The sequence below is a fragment of the Sander lucioperca genome, chromosome 21 (assembly GCF_008315115.2).
Source record: "Sander lucioperca isolate FBNREF2018 chromosome 21, SLUC_FBN_1.2, whole genome shotgun sequence".
Classification (NCBI taxonomy): Eukaryota; Metazoa; Chordata; class Actinopteri; order Perciformes; family Percidae; genus Sander; species Sander lucioperca.
The window spans coordinates 29,533,993-29,558,373 of record NC_050193.1 but is presented as its reverse complement, the minus strand read 5'-3'; the positions used below and the strand labels follow the sequence as shown (position 1 = coordinate 29,558,373).

At 41.2% G+C, this 24,381-nt stretch overlaps 2 protein-coding genes and 1 long non-coding RNA gene across 5 annotated transcripts in view; all 3 read right to left on the bottom strand.

Moving 5' to 3' along the window:
* Positions 1-1,994: 1,994 nt before the first annotated feature.
* Positions 1,995-11,329, bottom strand: rpsa (ribosomal protein SA). The gene is made up of 8 exons (XM_031295117.2): positions 11,139-11,329; positions 9,195-9,364; positions 7,502-7,620; positions 5,945-6,190; positions 4,848-4,976; positions 4,119-4,278; positions 2,228-2,251; positions 1,995-2,133 (listed from the first exon to the last, which is right to left on the bottom strand). The coding sequence occupies exons 2-8, from the start codon at positions 9,325-9,327 to the stop codon at positions 2,039-2,041; spliced, it is 906 nt and encodes a 301-aa protein (XP_031150977.2). The 5' UTR covers positions 9,328-9,364; positions 11,139-11,329; the 3' UTR covers positions 1,995-2,038.
* An 8,264-nt stretch (positions 11,330-19,593) lies between these two features.
* On the bottom strand, positions 19,594-20,918 carry LOC116046729. The gene is made up of 2 exons (XR_004104199.1): positions 20,338-20,918; positions 19,594-19,624 (listed from the first exon to the last, which is right to left on the bottom strand). It is a non-coding gene; the product is annotated as an uncharacterized LOC116046729 (long non-coding RNA).
* Positions 20,919-23,552: 2,634 nt separating this feature from the next.
* LOC116046726 (mitochondrial glycine transporter A-like) overlaps positions 23,553-24,381 on the bottom strand; it is an 11,294-nt gene continuing 10,465 nt past the window's right edge. For 2 of the 3 annotated variants that reach the window (XM_031295119.2, XM_031295121.2), the window contains exon 8: positions 23,914-24,036. In XM_031295119.2, the coding sequence (XP_031150979.1) occupies positions 23,914-24,036 (123 nt within the window). Of the gene's footprint in view, positions 24,037-24,381 lie in introns of all 3 variants that reach the window. The other variant, XM_031295120.2, reaches the window with a different exon arrangement.

The window sequence follows — 24,381 nt, the reverse complement described above, 5'->3', positions numbered from 1 at the left end:
GGTCAGCCACAATCTTTCCAGCACGCTTCAGAGTCCTGGTGGCGTTCAGGTCCTGATGCTGCGGCAGATTGCAGCCAATCACCTTCTCTGCTGACCGAATGACACGCTGCAGTCTGCCCTTGTCCTTGGCAGTGGCAGCAGCGTACCAGATGGTGATGGAGGATGTGAGGATGGATTCAATGATGGCTGTGTAGAAGTGCACCATCATTGTCTTTGGCAGGTTGAATTTCTTCAGCTGCCGCAGGAAGTGCATCCTCCGTTGTGCTTTCTTGACGAGGAAGCTGATGTTCAGCTCCCACTTGAGATTTGACACTGTACAGCATGGATCTCTGAGGTTCATCACTGGTTTTAAAGCCCTCACTCACCATTGTGAACGTGTTGGATGGCCTTCTCTATCAACACAGAGACTTCAACACCGGCATATCTTCATATAAAAGGCTATTTTAGGTCTTCTTCCGTAATACCTTCTGACCTATATCAGTGTAAATAGTAACAGGACTTACAATCTTCATTCCCGGGATCTTTTCCTTCTGTCTGTTCCAAAGGTTAGAACTGAGCTGAGAAGAAAGGTGATTTAGGTTTGCTGCTCCCTCTACCTGGAACAAGTTATAGAAATCCATGAAACTTAATGAGCTGCTCTCATTGGACACTTTTAAGAGGATGTTGACTGACTTGGAGGCAGCCACATCTGGCTGCAGATGTTCTGCCTGATGTGTTTAGGATGGTGGTTGACTTTGAGGGATTTGCTGCTGTCTGTGTATGTGTTTATATGTGTGTATATATATATATATATATATATATATATGTTTGTATTTATGTGTGGTTGTACTGCTGCCTGTCCTGGCCAGGACACTCTTGAAAGATTTTTAATCTCAATGAGACTCTCTGGTTAAATAAAGGTAAATAATAAAAACCATGCTAATGTATTTATTCACTAGTGGTCATCCTTACCTTAACCAAAACCCTTTCACACAATTAATCCCTTTGTGAGCATCAGTGATGATGATTTGGCTTTGTGCCGACTGCAGTAATGTGTACTCACACCAGTGTCACGTTAAAGCTGAAACATTTGAGTTAGAAATAAAAGCTCTCTGTATTCATTGGTTTCTAAATAGAGATGGAAATCATAATTTAGGAGGGTTGCGTATCTACACAGAGCGAGAACCAACGTAAAATACGTTTCAGTGGGAGCTCAGTTTAAAAAAAATTAAATGTAACTTAAGGATTAAAATAAAAAGGTGAAATGATTAAAAATTAGTGACTTTAGCTTGAAATTCATTTAGTTAAATTTTCTTTTCTTGCTGAAATTCTGGGTTATTTTATGGATTGTATAGGATTGTCCAAAATAAGCCTTTGGATTAACCCTTGTGTTGACTTCACGTCACATTGGCCAGTTTAAAATTTTTGTTTTATATCAGAAAATATTGGACGTAGAAATAAGCGCTGAAAATATGTAGAAGAAAAATTTAAAAAGTTGGAAAAAGCAAACAAATTGTGAAAAAAAAAGTGTCACAAATGTCAGAAAAGAGTTTTTTTCGAGGTTGAAGGGAAGACAACACAAGGGTTAAGCCCATTCCTTTTTCGGTTGTTAATTGTGCGAGTCATATTGTGTGACATGTTTGTTTTTGTCAATTGCATATTCACACAAACAGTCATGCTTTGTTAAGCAAATAAAGCATTCATAATCACAAGTTCCCTCGCTTTATCAGATTGCCTTCTGCTGCAGTTTAACATTGATAGGAACATTACAGCCATAGGTGTAATTTACAGGGGGGGGGGAACAAAACTGGCCAGTGCAACCCCCCACCCCAAAAACCTATTATAATTTCCTTTACATAAATAAAGACATTTGCACCATAACTTGATGCAGAAAATGCACAAATTGTTGCAGAAAAACTCACCAGAATGCAGAAAATGAAGTGTTTACACACACCCTTGATTACAGCTAACGGACACCTTCAGTGAATGTCAAATAAATCAACAGAAAAACAAAGTCAAAGTGTGAAAACACCGTTTTATTGTCGCCATAGTCAATGATTTAAGACCAATCAGCAGCAGCGCCCCCCCAGTCAGATGCCTGGGCGGTGGGAGCAGTGGACCAGTCCTCTGTGGCCGGCTGAGTGCTCCAGTCCTCTGCAGGGGGAACAAATAAAAACTGATTTAGCATTCAGTAATGACATTTAAAAAAAAAAATATGGGTATTTTTGAAATTAAAAATCATATTCACCTGTCTTTGTAACAGCTGCAGCAGCTGAAACAGAGTAGAACACAGTTTAGGGTCAAAGAACCAACATTAAATGGCAGTTTTGATCAAAGTTTGGTCCATCCAGGGCTGGGTTCCTGAACTTTGATACTTTAAGGCACTGAACAAATTGCATCCAAAGTCAGAGTATTGAAAAATGCCTCATTATTTAATACCCAAGAGTAAATCTCATCCACTTCAATGAACCAATAAGCATGCAGCATGCTTCTACCGAGCTCTAATAATGCTTGTGATAGGCCGTCTACGTCTTAAGCTTGTTTTATGGTTCTGTGGAGGATCCCTGCAGAGCTTCCTCCGTAGCCTACGTAACTGGCCTGATGTTTATACTTGTGCGCTGGTGTGTGCGTCGAGCCAGCGTGTGTGTGTGTTGCGTTTTCTGTGGAGTTTCGTCATTTGTGAAGTTTTATTTCTTATTTACATGCTCGTTTACATCAATCAAATGTTTACCTTAAACCAGAGCTAGTGACACTTATGGAAGAACGTTTGCGGTTTAGCAGCCCGATAGTGTAGTGCCTCTTTAAGAGGAGTGTGCTGAGTACAGGTGACCGGTGAGTACTATGTGAAAAGGAAGAACGCGATTCATTCAGTTGGTGATGACTGTCAACCTTGTGTGCAGCCACTTGGTAAGCTCTCTCCTAATTACAAATGTTTTCTTGTCTGTGTTTATGATGTATGCTTTATCTGTCGCCATGCTATGTTGTTGTACTGTGTTTACGTCCGTTGCACGTTAAAGACAACGCTATGCTTCAGTGGGCTAAGCAGGTTGGTTAACTGATGTAGATAACGCTATGCTCCAGAGTTGTAAGTTAACGAGGTGGCGAAGCTGTGGGATGAGGCTGACGTTTAGACTTGTGACGTTGCTGCACCATACGTTTTCGTTCGTGTTTACTTTCTTTAGCTTTATAAATGTCTGTAAAAGATATTTAACGTAAGTGACGTACTTCCTGGTTTACCGCGGGCCATTCTGGGAGCTGTAGTTTCCAGCTGCTAGCAGAAACACTGCATGCTTCTTGCATAGAGTTTTGGTAGGACTTACATGAATTGTTTGAAGTGTGAAGCGCGTACATGACAATTATGAAATGAGTATTATGGTTATTGTAGTATATTAATATGTTTGAATTTGATTAATTATTTGATTGGTATTTGTTTGTTGCTTATTGTTATTAGGCTATTGAGGTAAAGAACTGGGAGTTGTGTTTGTAGTATTGAAACATTGCATTTCTTATTTCAGGTTTATTACCTGGTTTCCCTTTGTGAACAAAAAGAAATAAACAAATGTGGAAGACCGAGTAATATCCTGTGTACACTGGGTTGCCCTTTCCGTGGGGAGAACACAGAACAGTGAGGGAGAAGTGAGAGAGTGATGTGATTAGCTCTGGAGCGAGTAGCGACTCTAGACTCATAGTGAGAGAAACAAAGTGTCTTCTGTTCTTTCTGACCACGGTGAGAAATCTGGAGCAGGAGAAGTTAACCCTCTCCTTGATTTCATGTTGTTTACGGAGAAGGAGAACCAGGAAATGAGTCAGGGGGGAAATGCAACGCTACCAAGCCACGGCCGAGAGACGTGCGTCGCTGCAACGTGAAGTTACATTTTTCAAAAACTGCATTATGCACAGATGGGGCTCAGTGTGGTCTGTTATTTTGAAAGTCTTACTAGACTGAGTCACACAGGTGTAAAGGAGCTGGAAAAAAGGATTTGTACCACAGTGTTGTCATGTTTTGTTAAAATTAATTCTACAAAATTGGTGTTCAATATAAAAAAGGTATCGTTGAGGAACCGGTATCAAAGTTACAGTATTGTAAATCTTTGAATGATACCCAGTTCTAGATCAATCAAAAGGAAACGTGATCTTACCTGTAGGGAACTGTTGGATGGGCACAGATGGCACAGCAACACCCTCAGACCAATCAGCCACCTCAGGCTGGGTGAACTCGGCTGCGGGAGCGCTCCATTCACCCTGGAACTCCTCCTTTCCTACAGCCTTCTCGGCTGCAGCCTGCTCCTCCTTCTCAATCTGCATTAAAAATGAGTGCATTAGAGTGGGCAGACCTACTGGTCCAGGGTTGAACGGCAAGTTGTACTTGCCTGAAGACAGTTTACAGGCTCCTGTGCAAATTGTTTATCAAATAATGAAAATTAATTTACAGTCCTGGACAGTGTCATAGGTGTTAAAGCTCATACTGAAAGTGGAGGCCTTTAAAAAATAAACTCAAATGTAATTGCAAGAATTAACTTAAAGAGACAGCTGTTTCTATCCAATTTGTTTGACAGCATACAATTTTAAGGTACCCTGATTTGGGGCTGTGCAATTAATCAAATTTTAATCTCCATCTCAAACTTGCAGCAAACTTCGCACAACATTGTTCTATCGGCATACTCTGCCAGTGCCACCCAAAAAAACTGATACAATGATCGGAAAAAAATGATTTAAAGCCCTTTCGGTTGTTCCATTTGATCGTGGCGTTCTACTTATGCCAGGTCATTGGGTAACAGCCTTATTGTTAAACCCTGTTGTGTAACCCTTATACACAGCAACCTCAAGCCTTTGTACATTTCTCTCAAGGTGCACTGCATTAGTCTTACCTCTTCAGGATCCCGGTAGAAGTACAGATCTGGCATGACCTCCCATGGGTGCTCCCTGGAGATGGTTCCCCTCATCCTGAGAACCTCCCTGGCCAACATCCACCACATCAGACCCACTGAGTGGTGACCCTGAAACACAAGCACAGATTGGCTATGAATAACCACAGCGTTGCACGTTAATATTCGCAGTGGCATGAAGATCAGGGTAGCCCCAGGGTTCTCCAAGTTCAATTTAAGACCTTTTGAATACCACCTAGGATGAAATTTAATGCCAACTTCACGGCTATATAATCTAAAATCAGTATGCATTTAAAGCCTGTAAAAAATATTTACCAAGTTACATTCCCTGAATTAAATAAAAAACTTATAATACAATAGCTTTGTGAAGTGTGATGAATAAATTATTTGTCACAGTAAGAACTCTCATGCTATGAAACAAGCAAATTAATTAGTTTCACCTTAGCTTGTGTTATTTTGTCAAATATTTAAAGTGTTCAAGTAGGGCTTGGCAATATATCGTTATTATATCATATCGTGATATAAGACTAGATATCGTCTTAGATTTTGGATATCGTAAAATCATAATATATTAAATGTTGTCTTTTCCTGGTTTTGAAGGCTGCATTACAGTAAAGTGATGTAGTTTTCTGAGCTTAGCAGACTGTTCTGGCTGGTCTATCATTTGCCTTTACACACGTCATTAAATCAACATTTCTGATGATTATTTATCAAAAATCTCATTGTGTAAATAAGATTCTTAAAGCACCAACTGTCAATCCTACAATATCGTCGCAATATCGACATCAAGGTATTTAGCCAAGAATATCGGGATATATAGATATATAGAGAGATATTTTATAATGAAAAATTAAGACCCCTGTAATATCTACATATGTTTTGACATTTTGTGGCAAGACCTTGACCTCCATCCCCTGAGTGGTTCAGAGAGAGGAGGTTAAAAGGCCAAGCATTTTTAATTTAGCACACGTCCTACACCCCGCACCGCACAGACAGGACAGCGCCGGGCTCTAACGGTGTGCAAGTTGCAAAGATTTACGGTCAACATATGATGGCTTCTTTTATTTAGTTAGTCCTACCTTATTGTTACAGGGGATGGCAATGTCCACATATCCGAGGGGGGAGTCAGTGTTGCACAGGGCAATGGTGGGGATGTTGACGTAGGACGCCTCAGTCAGGGGCTGATGGTCAGCACGGGGGTCTGTCACAATCAGGAGACGGGGCTCCCTGAAAGCTGCCTGGATCTGATTGGTGAATGTACCAGGGGTGAACCGACCGTGGAAGGTGGTGGCACCAGTGGCAGAAGCAAACTTCAGCACTGCTCTCTAAAGTGGCCAGAAAGAACTAATTAGACTCAAAAGCAAGGCAGCTGTTTGTATAGCACATTTCTGCAACAAGCCAATTCAAAATGCTTGACATACCACGTTAAACAGTTAAAACAGTGTGTTAAAGACTACATAAAAACAGATTAAGACAGGTATGAAATACAATAAACGTAAACGAAGATACATTTTATTTACAAATGTTTTGAACTGTGGCTCAGGTCACTATCAAACCCCAATCATGGGACAGCAGTCCTAATGGTGTTAGCGAAAACCCGGCCGGCTCAATCTCGCACACTTCCGACACCTGAACACCGACATCAGTGCCCGGCTTTAATGGTGTGCTTATCATAGTTACTGTACTAATGGCCCATTGTGTACAGAGGCAATCACAACAGTACAACAAGTTAAAAAAAAAAAAAAAAAGAGGTTGCGCTTCAACAATGTAGATTCTCAATTTGACTGCTAAACCCAAAATCCAATAGGCATTATCCAAAAAGTAAAGAAAATGTGGTACATCCCAGGTTCCCAAGTTGACAAAATACTCAATTTAGTTAGGGCTTCTTCACACTGGCTGCGTGGCGTTAGCGTGTCAGCTGTGTGGCGTGTAAGCTGCGTGGCGTTAGCGTGTCAGCTGTGTGGCGTGTCCATTTTATTTCGGCTCCCATGTTAACATGTTAGAGCGTGCACACTGCCTGCGTGACACGCACGTCTCAGGCGCGGCTCGAAAACACGTGCATGCTAGAAATAGGACAGACTCCTATTTTTCACGTGACACGCAAGCGTGTTGGAAGAGTTTCCAGGCAAAATAGAATACAAAAAGATGTTATTTTTACACAAATACATTTAATAAGTGACATGTTGATGTTTGAAAGTCTTGAGGTTTTGACATAAATGCAGATATGTGTCATTTAAAAAATAAATTTTCAAATATTGCACCTGTCAATACTAGGGGTGTCATGATTGATTTAAAATCGAAATCGTGACACCCTTAGTCAATACAGAACTAAATATTCTGGAGCCTATTTTGCCGTCAATACTGCCGACGTCGTCTTTGCTGTAATCAGATCAGAATATATTTATGTTTAACATGAAAGATACTGCTTGAGTGCAGAACTCTCTCCTCATATGTTGAACAAGGGTGATCCAAAATCACGGGACTTTTTCTAGTTTTTTCATTTTATCAATGAGAAACATACATGTGTACAGACAAGCCTAGCAGCAGCAACAAAGCCTTCTTGGGAACTTGAGGTGTGCTACATTTTCTTCACTTTTTAGGACAATAATTAAGACATCAGGAGTGTGTTGCTCTACCTGTCCAGTGTTCCTGGAGGAGATGACGCACACATCAGCTGGGTTTTCGATGGCGACGATGGCCCTGGCAGCCAGCAGCAGCTTCTCCCAGGTCTTCTTTAGGTTGATGATGTACACACCTAGTGATAAAGGGAGAAACCCAGAGCATAAGGAGAAATTCTAACTTTATTGACATGCTTAAACTGAAAGAGTAATTACTAGGGGGTTGGGAAAAATAATCGATTCTTAGATGCATCGCTATTTTTTTAAATGTGTTGATTTTTATTTAAATGTTACTGTCTCTAAACAAGTACAAATCAGAAATCAGAGTGACTGAAAGAGGATGGGATAATGGACAACAACTTAGAGTTTAGGCAAGAGTGCAGAAAAACACAAATGGCCAAAAGGAAGAAAATTCATTGTATATATATACACACACATGATCTAATAAGCCATACATAAAATAATTAGGCAAAACACATATAGGCTGTTCTTCTACTTTATCACATGACATCTGACCACCTCATGTTTCCTGTTGTAAGAAGCCAATTCACCTTTAAACATGACTGAGCCTCTGACGTGGAAGATTACTGGGAGAGAAGGGGACTTCTCAAGCATGTTTAAGGCCTAAGCATGGAATGACTACACAATAAAAACCTCAGTAGACAAAACATTTCATTAAAACTTGTGACACAAATGTCAAAATCTAAGCTTTTTTGTCTAGCTGCTTTGTCTGGGAAGTGATTCGCAAACTCAGATTTATATATATATTTTTAAAGATCGCACATGGAAATGTACATAAAACAAATTGTTGCATTGAGATGCATTGATAATCGTTTTAGAATCGAATTGTTAGCCTCTGAATCGAATCGTGAGGTGTCAAGAGATTCCCACCCCTAGTAATTACGGTGCAGCAGCGAACCCTAAAAAGAAAGTTTTTACTGTCTTTCATCATCATTAGAGATGCCCCGATAGACCGGCCGGTGACCAGAATTGGCCGGTTTTCACGTGCTCGGCCATGACCGGCGACCGGCAGGTCAGTCTGACATATGGTGATTTCATGCCGGTCAACGCTCCAATTAACTGACAACATAAGTTATACCAGTTACAGTTCTCAAGGACGCACGCACACACGGACGCCACAGCACGGACGCCACAGCACGGTCTCTTTCTCCTTTCTCTCAACTTCTCCGCCGTGTGTGGCGCGTACCCGCTCGCAGCGTGAAGCGCGTGTCGGCGCTATTCTCCACATGTAGGAACCTGGTGAATTAACCTGCAACATGTCAGCTGTTTGGGAATTCTTCAGCGTGTGTGCAGAAGATAACAAGTTTGCAATATGCAACACCTGCAAGGAGAAAGTAGGGCGTGGAGGGACGACACCAAAAACCTAAATCACATTTCTTTAGTTGATATTGATGTGAAAAGAAGGAAATGGTTCTAACATTGCTCTTTAGATGTGTGTGAATGTCCCACACCAGGAGTAATTTATATAGTTCTATTTTATAGTGATCCGTTATCTGATCAAAAAATGTTCTATTAAAGAAAAGATAGAAAATAAATGTGTGTGTGCTGTAAAGTGGTTAGAAAATATGAAATCGGAATCGGCTAAAATCGGTATCAGCTGGCCTAACTCAAAGAAAATCGAACTAGAAAATTGTAATCGGTGCATCTCTAATCATCATCATGATGTAACAGGATCTCTTCCACCACTCACCGTCACTTTTTCTCTTGTAGACATACTGCTCCACCTGGAAGTCCAAGTTGGTGCCTCCCAGATGGGTTCCTGCTGCCAGAAACTTCAGCACATCCTCCTCCTTCATTTGAAGGACATCCAGACCTCCGGACATCGTGACCACTTTCCCTGCGTTACGAGTGATGGGAGAGCTGGAAAAAAGGATTTAAAAAACATTGGTCAAACAACGAAAGGTTAGCGTCATAATATCGACTCACTGTGTGCAAGCAGTTTAAGTTACGTTTACATTTTCTTCTGACATATGGGCAATTTAGAGCTGCAGTGTTAAATAGTCCCGTTTCTGGTTGTATTTTAGTTATTTAAATGTCCTTGATTTCAGTTGTTTTAGTGACTTGCATGTCATTTCTATTCCAGTCACTGTAATTCACTTTTAATGAATTTTCTAAAAATGCATTGTGTATTTATTTTGTGTAATCTCTGCTACAGCAAATATTTGTACCTCTGCGAACACTTTGGCCAGGATTATTTCTTACTAACAGAGTTTGAGCTTCGCATTTAATGTAAGACGTCTCAGAGACATCGCTGGCTAACCTTAGCTAAAGAAAGTTAAAATGCTAACGTGGCTTAAGGTCGGAAAACAACGATCAATGATCACCAAATTTCTCATGGCCATCTCTTGTCATTAACACGCAAGCCTGTCAAAAAAACTAAACCGAAATCCAACGATTATAGAAGTTCTCATTGTTTTCTTCTTCATTGGAGCCTATGGCGAGGAAAGGCTTAAGGTGGCTTAATGTACCTAAACGATGAATTTTGCTCCTCATAACCACTGAAAACTCAAAAAAGCAAACCCAAAATCCAGTTATTATGGACGTTATCTGACTAATTTGGTGATCATTGACTGTTGTTTAGGTACATTAAACCACGTTAAGCTTTTTCCTTACAATAGGCTCTAATGAAGCAGAAACGCTTAATGTCAGATAACGGCCATAATAATAAGACTTTGGGTTTGGTTTTTTGACAGTTTTCAGTGGTTATGAGGAACAATATATGAGAGAAATTTGGTGATCATTGATCGATGTTTAGGTACATTAAACCACGTTAATCTTTCTCATGTTAGGACTTAAAGCCCACGAGAACCGTGGAGAGTCAACCCACAGCCGCTTGGCTGCCCTGCTGAAAATGTGAAGCAGAAACTCTTAATGTCAGATAACGTGCATAATAATAGGATTTTGGGTTTGATTTTTTGACAGTTTTCAGTGGGTATGAGGAGCAATGTGAGAGGGAAATTTGGTGCTCATTGATCATTGTTTAGGTACATTAAACCACGTTAACCTTGAAAACGTTAAGCGTTTTAGAATTAAAGTACCGGCAACGTGAAGTGATGAAGGTCCAGGTTAGCGCCACTTCCTGACAATAGATACACATTATGGAGACAGCTAGCTAAAGTTAGCCCTCATAAAACACATAACAGTTCAACCAGTGATGGTTGGTTAGTTATTGATAGTAGGTAACTCCTCTATAGTCAAATACATAAAAAATGTAACCGTTACACGCTTGGCACCGATGACGTATATTACTCTGCCTTCAAATTCTAGTTTCCGTGTTTTTAGAAGGCCTTTGAAAGCGTAAAACCACGCTAAAAACCGTGTGCACACACTTTCTTACCCGTTCAGCTCTAATGGCAGATACTTTGGTAAGTTAAGCTGCAACTAGCTATAATGTCGGATATGTATTTTGAGTCAGGCGCGAGGGGAACACTACGAGGTGAGCGCGTGTCAACGGCTAACAAGTTAGCTTGGCACGTTAGCATTTTCTACTTTGGGATAATTTCAGACGACAAAGACGCGATAGGTGGGAGCTGTACTGTTCTGTGGCGTGCTTTATAAGCAGTCCGTCATTACTTAAACTTGTTGGCGTCATTTAAAGGTTTATTATTAAAAAATACGACGGTTGAAAACTCACCACGAAACAACGCCGTATGGAAATCTGACCAGACGGTGAAAAAGAGGGCGCTGGGAGGAAATGACGTACTATAAATAGCACATTTCCAAGCCTGTGATTGGTTGGTTGTTGTGAACGGGGCGGGTGTAGTTCTGTGAGTTGGCCACTAGGCGGTTCTCGTGTGCCATGATGGGAGCAGAGCAGAGGTAAGCGCCAGCGGTGTCACAGTCTATGGTGTCACTACCCGATGTGAGTCGAGTGCACATGTGAGTTGCGCATGCGCAGACAGGGTATCCCATATTAAGACAATGGCGATGGAAAGACCATATTAAGACTAATGCCGAGACGCAGACTCCTCGGTGAAAGACTGACCTGTGTCGCAACTATATTTGCTAGAGATAAAGAGTTCCAGGCCAAGGGAAAATAATATGTACACAATGTCACAACGAGTTGAGAAATAATTTCTAAAAAACGTGTCTTATGCTATTATACAGGCTATGGTCTTATGTGGAGAAAGTGTATGATTATTCCGTCATTTCAGCACTATATATATATATATATATATATATATATATATATATATATATATATATATATATATATATATATATATATATATATAGTTATATCAATACAGCTGAAGGAAACTATTCCTTCCCTCTCTTCAATTATTGTATATTTTTTGTAAATTGTATTGTTATACTGTATACTTAACAGTATTTTTTGTGTATATATATATATATATATATATATATATAGTTATATCAATACAGCTGAAGGAAACTATTCCTTCCCTAATATATAATATATATATATATTAAGTATACAGTATAACAATACAATAGAATTTTATATATATATTTATTTCTTACTGTCCTTTCTGTTTTCATTCTTTATATGTTAAGTGAGTGTAGTACTTTGAGAGCAAAGATTAACCGGAGTCAAATTCCTTGTTTGTTTACGCAAACCTGGCCAAAAAAGCTGATTCTGATTCTGAAATCATAGTGGGAGTCTGAACAGACACAGAGGTGCATACGTAGCTTTAGGTTAAGCTTCGTGTTGTCTTTGGGTCCAAATTTGACCCATTTTCTAAATGTCTATATCAGAAATATGGCTTTCTTTTTAACTTCCTAATTTTAATTAACCAAAAATAACATGGATGGATGATTCCACACATCGCGCTTCGCAAGTACAACAAAAGATCGGATCTCTAATTTCATTGAATTTGGGGTGTTTTTGTCACATTTTTTAGCATTTGAAAAAGACTGAACATTGACATATAGCCTACCAGTCTGTGATTATCCTTCCTTTAATATTAGTCTAAATAGTTCATAATTTCTGCTTTTTTAACTCAGGAATTAGGTATAATTTCCTATAAATTAGGTTTTGTATTGACCATGAATTCCAAAAATAAGTGTAAAACTAGTAATAAGTTGGTGTTAGTGGTGTTTATACGTGGTAGAGAAAGGAAGTGTAAAACGGCAACAACAAAAAGGGCCAAAAACATTGAAAAAAGCTCCAAAAGTGTCGTAAAAAGGGACAAAAACTTCAGATAAAGGGTTGATTTTTTTGATTTGGCCCGGGAGGACGATGCACGGTCCAATGGAAAACAACACAAGGGTTAAGTGGAAATTATGTGTTGATTTAAAACTTAGTTTTTGGATGAGTGCCAAGGACATTAGAGGCTACAAATAAGGCTAAAAAAGAAGGAGTGGGGTGATGAGTCACACGGTGGTATGCCAAACATGTTTTTGGAGTTGTTTTCTGGGGAAAGTCCAGGTTTTCAACACATAGTCATTTTTAAAAAGTCCAGGTTTTCAACACATAAAGTCATTTTTAATCACTCGCCATTCAATTCAATTCAATTCAATTTAATTGTATTTATAGTATCAAATCATAAGAGTTATCTCAAGACACTTTACAGATAGAGTAGGTCTAGACCACACTCTATAATGAACAAAGACCCAACAATTTCAGTTCTTCCCCCAAGAGCAAGCATTTGGTGTGACAGTGACGAGGAAAAACTTCCTCAGTGTCTGACGGTGCCGGTTGGGGGTGTGATGAACAGTGGCAATAATAGTCACAATAGTAGTTCTAGTAGTTCATGGTGTAGCAGGGCACTGCAGGGCTTTACAGGGTGTAGCAGGGCACTGCAGAGCATGGCAGGGTGTAGCAGGGCACTGCAGAGCATGGCAGGGTGTAGCAGGGTGTAGCAGGACGTAGCAGGGTGTAGCAGGACGTAGCAGGACGTAGCAGGGTGTAACAGGGTGTAGCAGGACGTAGCAGGGTGTAGCAGGACGTAGCAGGGTGTAACAGGGTGTAGCAGGACGTAGCAGGATGTAGCAGGGTGTAGCAGGACATAGCAGGACGTAGCAGGGTGTAGCAGGGTGTAGCAGGACGTAGCAGGACGTAGCAGGGTGTAGCAGGACGTAGCAGGGTGTAGCAGGGCACGGAGCAGGATGTAGCAGGGTGTAGCAGGACGTAGCAGGACGTAGCAGGGTGTAGCAGGACGTAGCAGGGTGTAGCAGGGCACGGAGCAGGACGTAGCAGGGTGTAGCAGGACGTAGCAGGGTGTAACAGGGCGTAGCAGGGTGTAGCAGGACATAGCAAGACGTAGCAGGACGTAGCAGGGTGTAGCAGGGTGTAGCAAGACGTAGCAGGACGTAGCAGGGTGTAGCAGGACATAGCAAGACGTAGCAGGACGTAGCAGGGTGTAGCAGGACGTAGCAGGACGTAGCAGGACGTAGCAGGGTGTAGCAGGGTGTAGCAGGGCACTGCAGAGCATGGCAGGGTGTAGCAGGGTGTAGCAGGATGTAGCAGGGTGTAACAGGGTGTAGCAGGACGTAGCAGGGTGTAGCAGGGTGTAGCAGGACGTAGCAGGACGTAGCAGTGTGTAGCAGGACGTAGCAGGGTGTAGCAGGACATAGCAAGACGTAGCAGGACGTAGCAGGGTGTAGCAGGACGTAGCAGGACGTAGCAGGGTGTAGCAGGGTGTAGCAGGATGTAGCAGGACGTAGCAGGGTGTAGCAGGACGTAGCAGGGTGTAGCAGGGCACGGAGCAGGACGTAGCAGGGTGTAGCAGGACGTAGCAGGACGTAGCAGGGTGTAGCAGGGCACGGAGCAGGACGTAGCAGGGTGTAGCAGGACGTAGCAGGACGTAGCAGGGTGTAGCAGGGTGTAGCAGGGCACGGAGCAGGACGTAGCAGGGTGTAGCAGGGTGTAGCAGGGCACGGAGCAGGACGTAGCAGGGTGTAGCAGGGTGTAGCAGGGCACGGAGCAGGACGTAGCGGGGTGTAGCAGGACGTAGCAGGGTGTAGCAGGGCACGGAGCAGGACGTAGCAGGGTGTAGCAGGGTGTAGCAGGACGTAGCAGGACGTAGCAGGGTGTAGCAGGACGTAGCAGGACGTAGCAGGACATAGCAGGACGTAGCAGGGTGTAGCAGGGTGTAGCAGGACGTAGCAGGGTGTAACAGGGTGTAGCAGGGCACGGAGCAGGACCACAGACGACACCTGCAACCATGATTTGGTGCCACCCTTATCCAAGGAAAACTGCGAGGCGAAAAAAACATAAGGACCCCGGGGAATATCTCCCCAGAGCTAAGTTAGTAACACAGATGGAAAGACTTAAACTTAGACTTCTCTTTATTGATCCTTTTGGGATGACTCCCGCAAGGAAATTAAATATCCAGCAGCAGATTTTAGCAGCATACAAACAAAACACTCTTTAAATAAAGAGGTATAGAAAACAAAAAATACAGTATAAGAATAACAATATACATAGACTTTTAGCTAAATATTTTTTGCAAAAAAGTAAACAAAAAGTAAAACAACAATAATAAACTACAGATATATATATATATTTCTATAAGGGCTGGTAGGTGAATCTGATGACTATGCAGAGAAGCAGAGAAGAGAATCACTCGCTATTCAATTCAATTTTATGTAGGCCTATGTCTAATCATAACAGCGCCATCTACGGACACTTTACAGACAGAGTAGGTCTAGACCACGCTCTATAATTTACAGAAACTCAACAATTTCCCAGTTTGACACTGTTTTAAACTTTTTTGTCACTTTTTTTCAACGCTTTTTTTACTCATGGTCAACAAACCTAATTTAAATGACATTATACCTAATTTTTGAGTTAAAAAAAAAAGCAGAAATTATGAATTATTTTGACCAATAGTTTAAGTCAGAGGATGTTGAGTGAATCACAGACTGGTTTATGTTAAAGTTTAGTCCGTTTTTAAATGCTATAAAATTGAATAAAACACCCAAAATTCAATGGAAGTAATTATTAATTTTACCTGCGAAGAACGTTGTATGGCTTCCATACAACGCACATATACATCCAAGTTATTTTGGGGCAATTTGGTTGTAAGAAACCCATATTTGTGATATAAAAAACTCCGAAAACGGGTCAAATTGGACCACACAAGGGTTGAAGTGCTGAATTTAATAACTATAAATAAGGCCTTACAAGTATTGAAATTTGTTTGCAAAGATCCTCATTTTTTTCGTAGGATTAAATAACGTCATAAATAAATATATATTTTGTGTGGGTGAGGTTTAAAGGTACTTTATTTTGTATTTTTAGAGAGTTGTTTTAAGTTATTAGAGTACAAACACTTCAGGTAACATTACTTCTTAAATAATTATTTTCTCAGGCTTAAAATCCTCACAGGTGGCCGGGTTGGCTCAGTGGGTAGAGCAGGTGCACATATACTGAGAGGTTTATTCCTTGACGCAGAGGTCCAGGGTTCAAATCTGACCTGTGATGATTTCCTGCATGTCTTCCTCTCTCTCCTTTCTCACCTAGCTGTCCTGTATATTTAAAAAATAAAGGCAGAAATGCCTAAAAATAATCTTTTAAAAATCTTCCATTATATGTCCATGAAGTTGGCATTACATTTCATCCTAGGTGGTGTTAAAAATGTCTTTAAAAGTCTGAAATTTAACTTGGAGAATCCTGGGGGTACCCTGATTAACAGGCATCTTGACTCCCCATGTTACTTCAAACATTATTTACTGAAACTAAACGTTGGAGCCACCAGCATACAACGAACAGAATACTAAGAAATTACATTAATGTCTCTGTAATCAAGGTGGAATTAACATAGATGACATGCAACATAATGCTCATTAACACAAACGGAGAAAACAGTGAACTACATCTTTATTCAGGGCTGTAGTACTCAAGTCCGGTCTTTGGACTTGGTCTGGACTTGGTCTCGACTAGTCCTGGTCTTGGACTTGTCTCGGACTCCACAAAGGTGGTCTTGACTACAGCCCTGCCTTTATTATCTATAATCAAATTTAATTAAATCTTACAAAATTGAAAGCAACACCAGAATGGATAATCACTTTCTTTCAAAATAAAATGCTATGGGCGCCTGGGTAGCTCACCTGGTAGAGCACCATATTAAGAGCTTCACTCCTCGACGCAGCAGCTGCAGGTTCGACTCCAACCTGCGGCCCTTTGCTGCATGTCTTCCCCCCTTTCATGTCTTCATCCATACTATATAAATACAGGCCTAAAATGGCCCTAAAAATAATCTTAAAAAAATATGTTATCTCCCAAAAAACTTAAGTTCAAGTACCTGAACGGCATGATATGTTACTTTGCTAAATTGAGCAAATTTATAAAACAATGACTGTGGTTCAGCTGTGACATCTAACTATCACAAGCCAGAGATTAGAAAGACATGTTGCTCAGCACATTTGCAGCAGACAGCCAGAACATAGACCAAAGACTTGTTATCACAGCGCTGCGAGACGGAGATAAGCAGCAGAGGGACAGAATATCAAATAGGAAATAAGAACTAGGAGTATAGGATTGTCAGACTAAAGTTAAGACATTATGTTAATCATTCATTAAAGATCAGCTACTTAAAGTGATGGTTCATGGTAATTTCACCCTAGGCTGCTTTGCACCTTGACCTCGAGCCAAACAACCTCCCATTAGCTTTTTTCCCTTGTTATAACGTTGGTGGAGTTAGCGTTATCAGCTGGTTAGCTTAGTGCAGGTGCTAATGGATCCACGTTTGTATCTCGTAAATTACCCCACTAATAATGCCCGGAATGATACCAAATTTCTACAGTAGTACAAATAGTTTCTGTACTAATAAAACGAGGCATTAGGAAGTTTGTAACTACACCAGAAGTATATTTAAATAACCGTTGCTTGATGGATACTCGTATCGGCGCTATCGCACAGTACTTACATACTACTACTACTACTACTACTACATACTTCTGGTGTAGTTACAAACTTTCTAATGCCTCGTTTTATAAGTACAGAAACTAAAAATAATAAAACGAGGCATTAGAAAGTTTGTAACTACACCAGAAGTATGTAGTAGTAGTAGTAGTATGTAAGTACTGTGCGATTAGCAGCCGAGAGGAGTATCCATCAGGCAATGGTTATTTAAATATACTTCTGGTGTAGTTACAAACTTCCTAATGCCTCGTTTTATTAGTACAGAAACTATTTGTACTACTGTAGAAGTTTGGTATCATTCCGGGCATTATTAGTGGGGTAATTAACGAGATACAAACGTGGATCCATTAGCACCTGCACTAAGCTAACCAGCTGATAACGCTAACTCGACCAACGTTATAACAAGGGAAAAAAGCGAAAAAAGGGAAAAATGGGAGGGTGTTTGGCTCGAGGTCAAGGTGCAGAGCAGCCTAGGGTGAAATTACTCCGAACCATCACTTTAACCCTTGTGTTGTCCTCAGGTCAAATTTAACCCTTTTTCAAAGTTTTTTATATCAGAAATATGGGTTTCTTACAACCAAATTGCCCCACAATAACTTGGATGCATGCATGTTTGTTGTATGGAACCCATGCAACATATACATCCATGCATCCATCCAGGTAAAATTATTAATTACATCCACTGAATTTTGGTTGATTTATTTAATTTCATGGCATTTGAAAAAAAATGTTTAAACGGTTTCAAAATAGCATCAAACTGACCACATTTTGACATAAACCAGTCTGTGATTCAGTCAACATCCTCTGATCTTAGCTATTCTATTAATCAAAATAATTCATAATATCTGCTTTTTTTCAAATTCAAAAATTAGGTATAATGTCATTTAAATTAGGTTTATTTACCATGAATAAAAAAAGTGTTGAAAAGAGGGACAAAAATGTTAAAAAAGCAGCAAAAGCATAGAAAAAGCTGCACAAATGTCAGAAAAAGTTCCAAAAAAAGAGTGCATTTTTCAATTTTGATCCAGAATCACAGGTTCATGGACGATGGTGAAGACAACTTTTATTGCATTTGCTTATATTTCTATTATAACTTGTCATGCATCTGGTGTCTCAATAAATATTCCTGGATCTTTAAGTCCGATATCTCTGGTTGCAGCGGGCCAGTTTTCAGTAGTTTTTACAACCACTTCTAGGAAAGTAAAGTTTATTTTAGAGCACGTTTAAAGGAACACGCCGACTTATTGGGACTTTGTCTTATTCCCCGTATCCTCCAGAGTTAGATAAGTCTATACATACCCTTCTCATTTCTGTGCGTGTCGTAACTCTGTCTGACGCCCCCACCGCTAGCCTAGCTTAGCACAGATCCTGGAGGTAACCAGCTCCATCTAGCCTAGCTTAGCACAGATCCTGGAGGTAACAGGCTCCATCTAGCCTAGCTTAGCACAGATCCTGGAGGTAACAGGCTCCATCTAGCCTAGCTTAGCACAGATCCTGGAGGTAACAGGCTCCATCTAGCCTAGCTTAGCACAGATCCTGGAGGTAACAGGCTCCATCTAGCCTAGCTTAGCACAGATCCTGGAGGTAACAGGCTCCATCTAGCCTAGCTTAGCACAGATCCTGGAGGTAACCGGCTCCATCTAGCCTAGCTTAGCACAGATCCTGGAGGTAACCGGCTCCATCTAGCCTAGCTTAGCACAGATCCTGGAGGTAACAGGCTCCATCTAGCCTAGCTTGGCACAGATCCTGGAGGTAACAGGCTCCATCTAGCCTAGCTTAGCACAGATCCTGGAGGTAACTGGCTCCATCTAGCCTAGCTTAGCACAGATCCTGGAGGTAACTGGCTCCATCTAGCCTACTGCTCCCAATAAGTGACTAAATAACGCCAACATGTTCCTATTTACATGTTGTGATTTGTAGAGTCACAGCGTGTACAAATAACAAGGTCACATGACACACAGCCATCTTCTAACCGGATACATACTGGGAACTATATTCTCAGAAGGTGAAGCACTGCTACTCTGCTACTTGGGCAGAGTGATAGACTTGCACCTGAAAAGCCCCGGACAGAGAGTAGAAATACTTTGCTTTTCTGAGAATATAGTTCCCAATGATGCTATAGTAAGAGTAGAGTGCAGGATCTTCCTTTTTTCACGTCTATTGTGATATTTTCCAACGCACCTGCATTGAAAAATGTGTTTTCTTCGGATCACTTAAATTGATAAAATAGATTCAGGATTCACGTTCCACACAGATGTATCGTAGAGTGTTTATTTTCTTAAAAGGTCCTTAAAGCAGCCATATTATGCTCATTTTCATGTTCATAATTGTATTTTAATGTTGTACCAGAATAGGTTTACATGGTTTAATTTTCAAAAAACACCATATTTGTGTTGTACTGCACCGCTCTCTCTCACTGCTGCAGATCCTCTTTTCAGCTGGTCTCTGTTTTAGCTACAGAGTGAGACCTCTTTTCTTCTTCTTCTTCTGTACTATCTTTGATTGCACTTGCACATGCCCAGTAGCTCAGATGTAGATCATGTCAGCTAGCTAGCTCCATAGACAGTAAAAGAAAGGCTGTTTCTACAACTTCGGTCAGTTACAAGGCAGGATTAGCTGGGAGACTTCTAAATGAGGGCGCACATGGAAGTAGTTCTTTTGTAGATTATGGTGAACTTGTGTGTGTTGTAGCAGTGCTTTGCTATTGAGAACGAGGTAGCATGCTAGCGTTAGCATGCTAGCGTTAGCCATAGCATTAGCATGCTAACGCTACGAGCTAATGGTTGCGGTTAGCCTGCTCGTTTCGGCTTGTGACGTCACAAGCCGTGCCGATTTTGAACAGCTCACCCAGAGACTGAAGGCAGGACACATTCAGAAACCGTATCTCACTCTAAACAGCATGGATGGATTTTTTTCAAAGTTTGTATGTGTGTGGAAGCACCAGAGACACAACATAACACCCCAAATCCCAGAAAAAGTGATTTTTTCATAATATGGGCACTTTAAAAAGGTAGAACAATGGTAAACATCTTTGCATTAAAGTACACTTCGGTCAAATATCAAGACAAATATTACATTTTAAGGCAGATGAATGCACTGAGTAAATACTACACGCACATATTGTTTTGTTTTACAGACTATAAATAACGTGTTATTGGAAAGGCATTTAAGACAACATGGCATCATGACTTGGTAAATATACACGCCAAGTCAGTCCCTCCAGAAAAACGTGATTATGTGATCGCATAATCAGCCAAAGTAACATAACAGTAGTAAGAGTAATATGATATATGCAGTGTATTAACAGAATATATTATAAGAAAAACAGAATGCGATCCAAGACACATAGATATATTGAGCATTTCTTATTCATGTCACCCCTGGACTCACAGTGACTTAGGTATGATGGTGAATATGTGTAGTGAACAATATGAAAATAAATCATGATCACAATTATTTTGGTCAACATTGAATACATGATTATTTAACACAGTTGCTCATTGACTTTTGGAAAGATGTTGCATTTATTGAAATTGAAAAAACAGTGAAACGGTTAAACAAATGAACAGTTAAAACACTCTGAACTGTGAAATTTCCCCTTTTATAGACCTGCCTTTTCACGGCAGACATGTTGATCATAGGTGCCGATAATACTGAGCACCCACGTGTGCCAGACTGCCAGTAGGCTCCATTCATTTCAAATTAAACATTGCAGTTGGCGTTAAGTGGAGCGTCTGTCATGGTGTGATTGGTTATGTCGCTGTCAGTCCCCGGCTCCATATCCTATCCACCAATCACAGCGTCTCTCGGATGAAAATACCTCCTCAGTGATCCAGTCCCTCCAGAAAAACGCAATTATGTGATCCCATAATACAATGCATAATCAGCCAAAGTCTGCATATTTATGCGGGGGCGCATTTTTTCAAATACGCCGCACTTTTGCCGCATAAATTGCTGATTTCCGTGCAAAATATGCAGGGTTGCGTGATTTCATAATCCCCGCATTTTAGTTGCAAAAAAGTCACACATATATCTTAGCAGAAAGTTGAAAAATGTTGCGTTTACTTCACACAAGAGCAGCCATTTCCCCCTGTTGCCATGGGAACGTTATGAAGTGACGTAATTACGCGACGTGAACATCATCGAAAAGCTGCAAACCCCGCGATGAAGCCACGATGAAACCGCAGTTTTTGCAATTTCATCGCATAAAATTGCATAAATATCCCGCATATTCCATCACATTTTTTAAGAAAACGTGCCGCATAATCAAGGATTTTAGCCCAAAACAATCACAAAAAAACTCCGCATTTTTCTGGAAGGACTGTCAAGTGGCGTGTTATGTGTATGCTTTTTCAGCTATCTGCGTGTATGTCTACGCTGTATAAAGCGGGCGTACACATACACGCTACTTGGCGTGTTATCGCGAGAAGAAAGCGACGGTTGGGTTTAGGAAACGTGACGCGGGACCCGATCCCCGGTCTCCTGGGTGAAAGTCCTGTGTTTGACCCATCCTCCCCCCCGACCAACCTCCCTACGCAGATTTTCGTCCTTTCATACTACTCGCTACGGCGTCAATTCACACGCAATTGCAAGGTAATGTAAGTCAATGGAGGCCAAACGGCGTTGATAGACACGCTAAAAAGCGAGTATGCGTCTTGATAACACGCCAATAATGGCATACGAATTGGCGTGTCATACATACGCCATTTCATGAGATCAGTCTGTTTAAGAGCGTCTCCAGGTTTTGTGCGTGAGACAGAGCTGCGAGGGTTAAAGTGCATTACAGAAGTCTGGAGCTTAAGTAACGATGGATTGCATCACTTCTAAAGATCTCAACTGTGAAAACCAAGACACAGGAATCCAAGCTCTAAAAAGGTACAAATACTCACTAAAGCCCCATTCGTACAGGACTAAAACTACCTGGGAACTAGAGGATGGATACCCGGACCGAGCCCGTCGGGCCGGGCCGGGTTGGGACAGATATTTAGAAATGATGTTGGGGTTCGGGTCGGGCTCGGTCACATCAGCGCGATAAGGCACTGAACATTTTAAATTTAAAACTGCTTATTATGTAGGTGTGTGCCTGTGTTAACGTGAGCTTGTTGCCCCGTGTGAGCTGATGACCTCATCTGTTGACATTTCTGAATGCCTTCCTACAGCTGCTTCATAAAAGCTTTCACACAAACAAACGTACATGTGTCATTAGTATGAGAAAAAAATGAGATTTTAACTGTTGTCAGGCTCGGGTCGGGCTCGGTTACTGGTCTGTTGGACGCTGGCCGGGCTCGGACAGAAAAATGCGTCCCGATCCGCACTCTGAAGGGAACCTGTTGTAGTTTGTAATAACTGCAGAGGTCGTCTGTGATCTGCCTCCCGCGTGAATCTACCACGTCTGTAGTTTGTCATGTAAATATTCCAATGCAAAATACAGACAAGATTTCATCAAACACAGAGGTTGTGTGATAAGTCCCGTGCCAATCGGCATCTCTGTGATTCGGAGTTGTATTGGCTGCGTTGGCAATTCTAAATGAGCGTGTTGACATCACCTGTGGGAGTTGATGTCAGTAAATTTGAGTAAAATACAGACGTCGCTTATCCCGTGTGAATGTGCCTTATGAAACTTTTCTTTGATGAAATCAAATTATTTATCTGTTTGTTTTTTATCTTCGTGTTTTTATCAGAAACAAGACGTGGAGGATTTCTAAATCACATGAGGTCCTTAAGGATGAGAAATGTTTTACAACTTAATGTGCAATACAGAGCATCCCAGCATGCCTGTGTTATTTTAAAGTTCTCATATTATGCTCATTTTCAGGTTCATAATTGTATTTGGAGGTTGTACCAGAATAGGTTTACATGGTTTAATTTTCAAAAAACACCATCTTTTTGTTGTACTGCTCATTGCTGCAGCTCCTCTTTTCACCCTGTGTTCAGGTCTCTGTTTTAGCTCCAGAGTGAGACCTCTCACTGCTGTAACATCTTCGTTGGCAGTCGCACATGATCAGTAGCTAGGTAAGGACTACTAGCCAGTCAGAAGCAGAGTATGAGGGCGTGCCATGCTAGCAGCTAGGCGAGCATTATAACGTGTGTTCCAAAGTGACCACGTTTGTCTCTGAAGTAAAGGCTGGACTACAATAGAGCTGTTTGGAGCAGTTTGTGAACAGTGTTTTCTGTTGGAGATGGTAAGTCCCTTTGGGGTGGACTTTGGGCTTTTTCACTTTGTAAACCTATAACATGCACAAAAAAGATATATAACACGATAAAGGAAAGGGAAAAGCCAAAAAGCATAATATGAGCACTTTAAAATATGTTCTCCAGAGGAACGAAGCACTGGCCAAAAGTCTGGTTCCAGCGTCAGCCAGCGAAGCAAGTTTTCATGAAGCAAAGTCTCCACATCTCTCCCGTAATGTGCATGTTAGTCATTCAGACACCAAGCGGCTTCATTCACCCGGCGAAATATTACAAGTCATTCAAAGTCTTGAACTCTCAGGCGTATCTCAGCTGTAGCCGTTCCTTCCTGTTAACCTTCAGCTCTTTTTTTTCCTCTTTCACAAGCTTCTCGTCAACCTTTTTCTCTTCAGGACTTCAGTCCTATACTGGTCATCATCTGCTCGTACACTGTCCACGCCATGGCGGCCATCAGGGTCCTCCTCAGAGCCCGGGGCACCGCCCCTCTGAAGAAACCCCGCAGCCTGTGTTCCTGAGAGAGAGACAGACAGACAGACAGACAGACAGACAGACAGACAGAGAGACAGAGAAATAGAGAGAGACATAGAGAGAGAGCGAGAGACAGACAGACAGACAGACAGAGAGAGAGAGAGAGAGACAGACAGACAGACAGAGGGGGAGAGAGAGAGAGACAGACATACATACAGACAGACAGAGAGAGACAGAAATAGAGAGAGACAGAGAGAGAGAGACAGAGAGAGAGAGGACAGACACACAGAGAGAGAGATAGAGAGAGAGAGAGAGAAATAGAGAGAGAGAGAGAGACAGAGAGAGAGAGACAGAGAGAGAGATAGAGAGATAAATAGAGAGAGAGAGA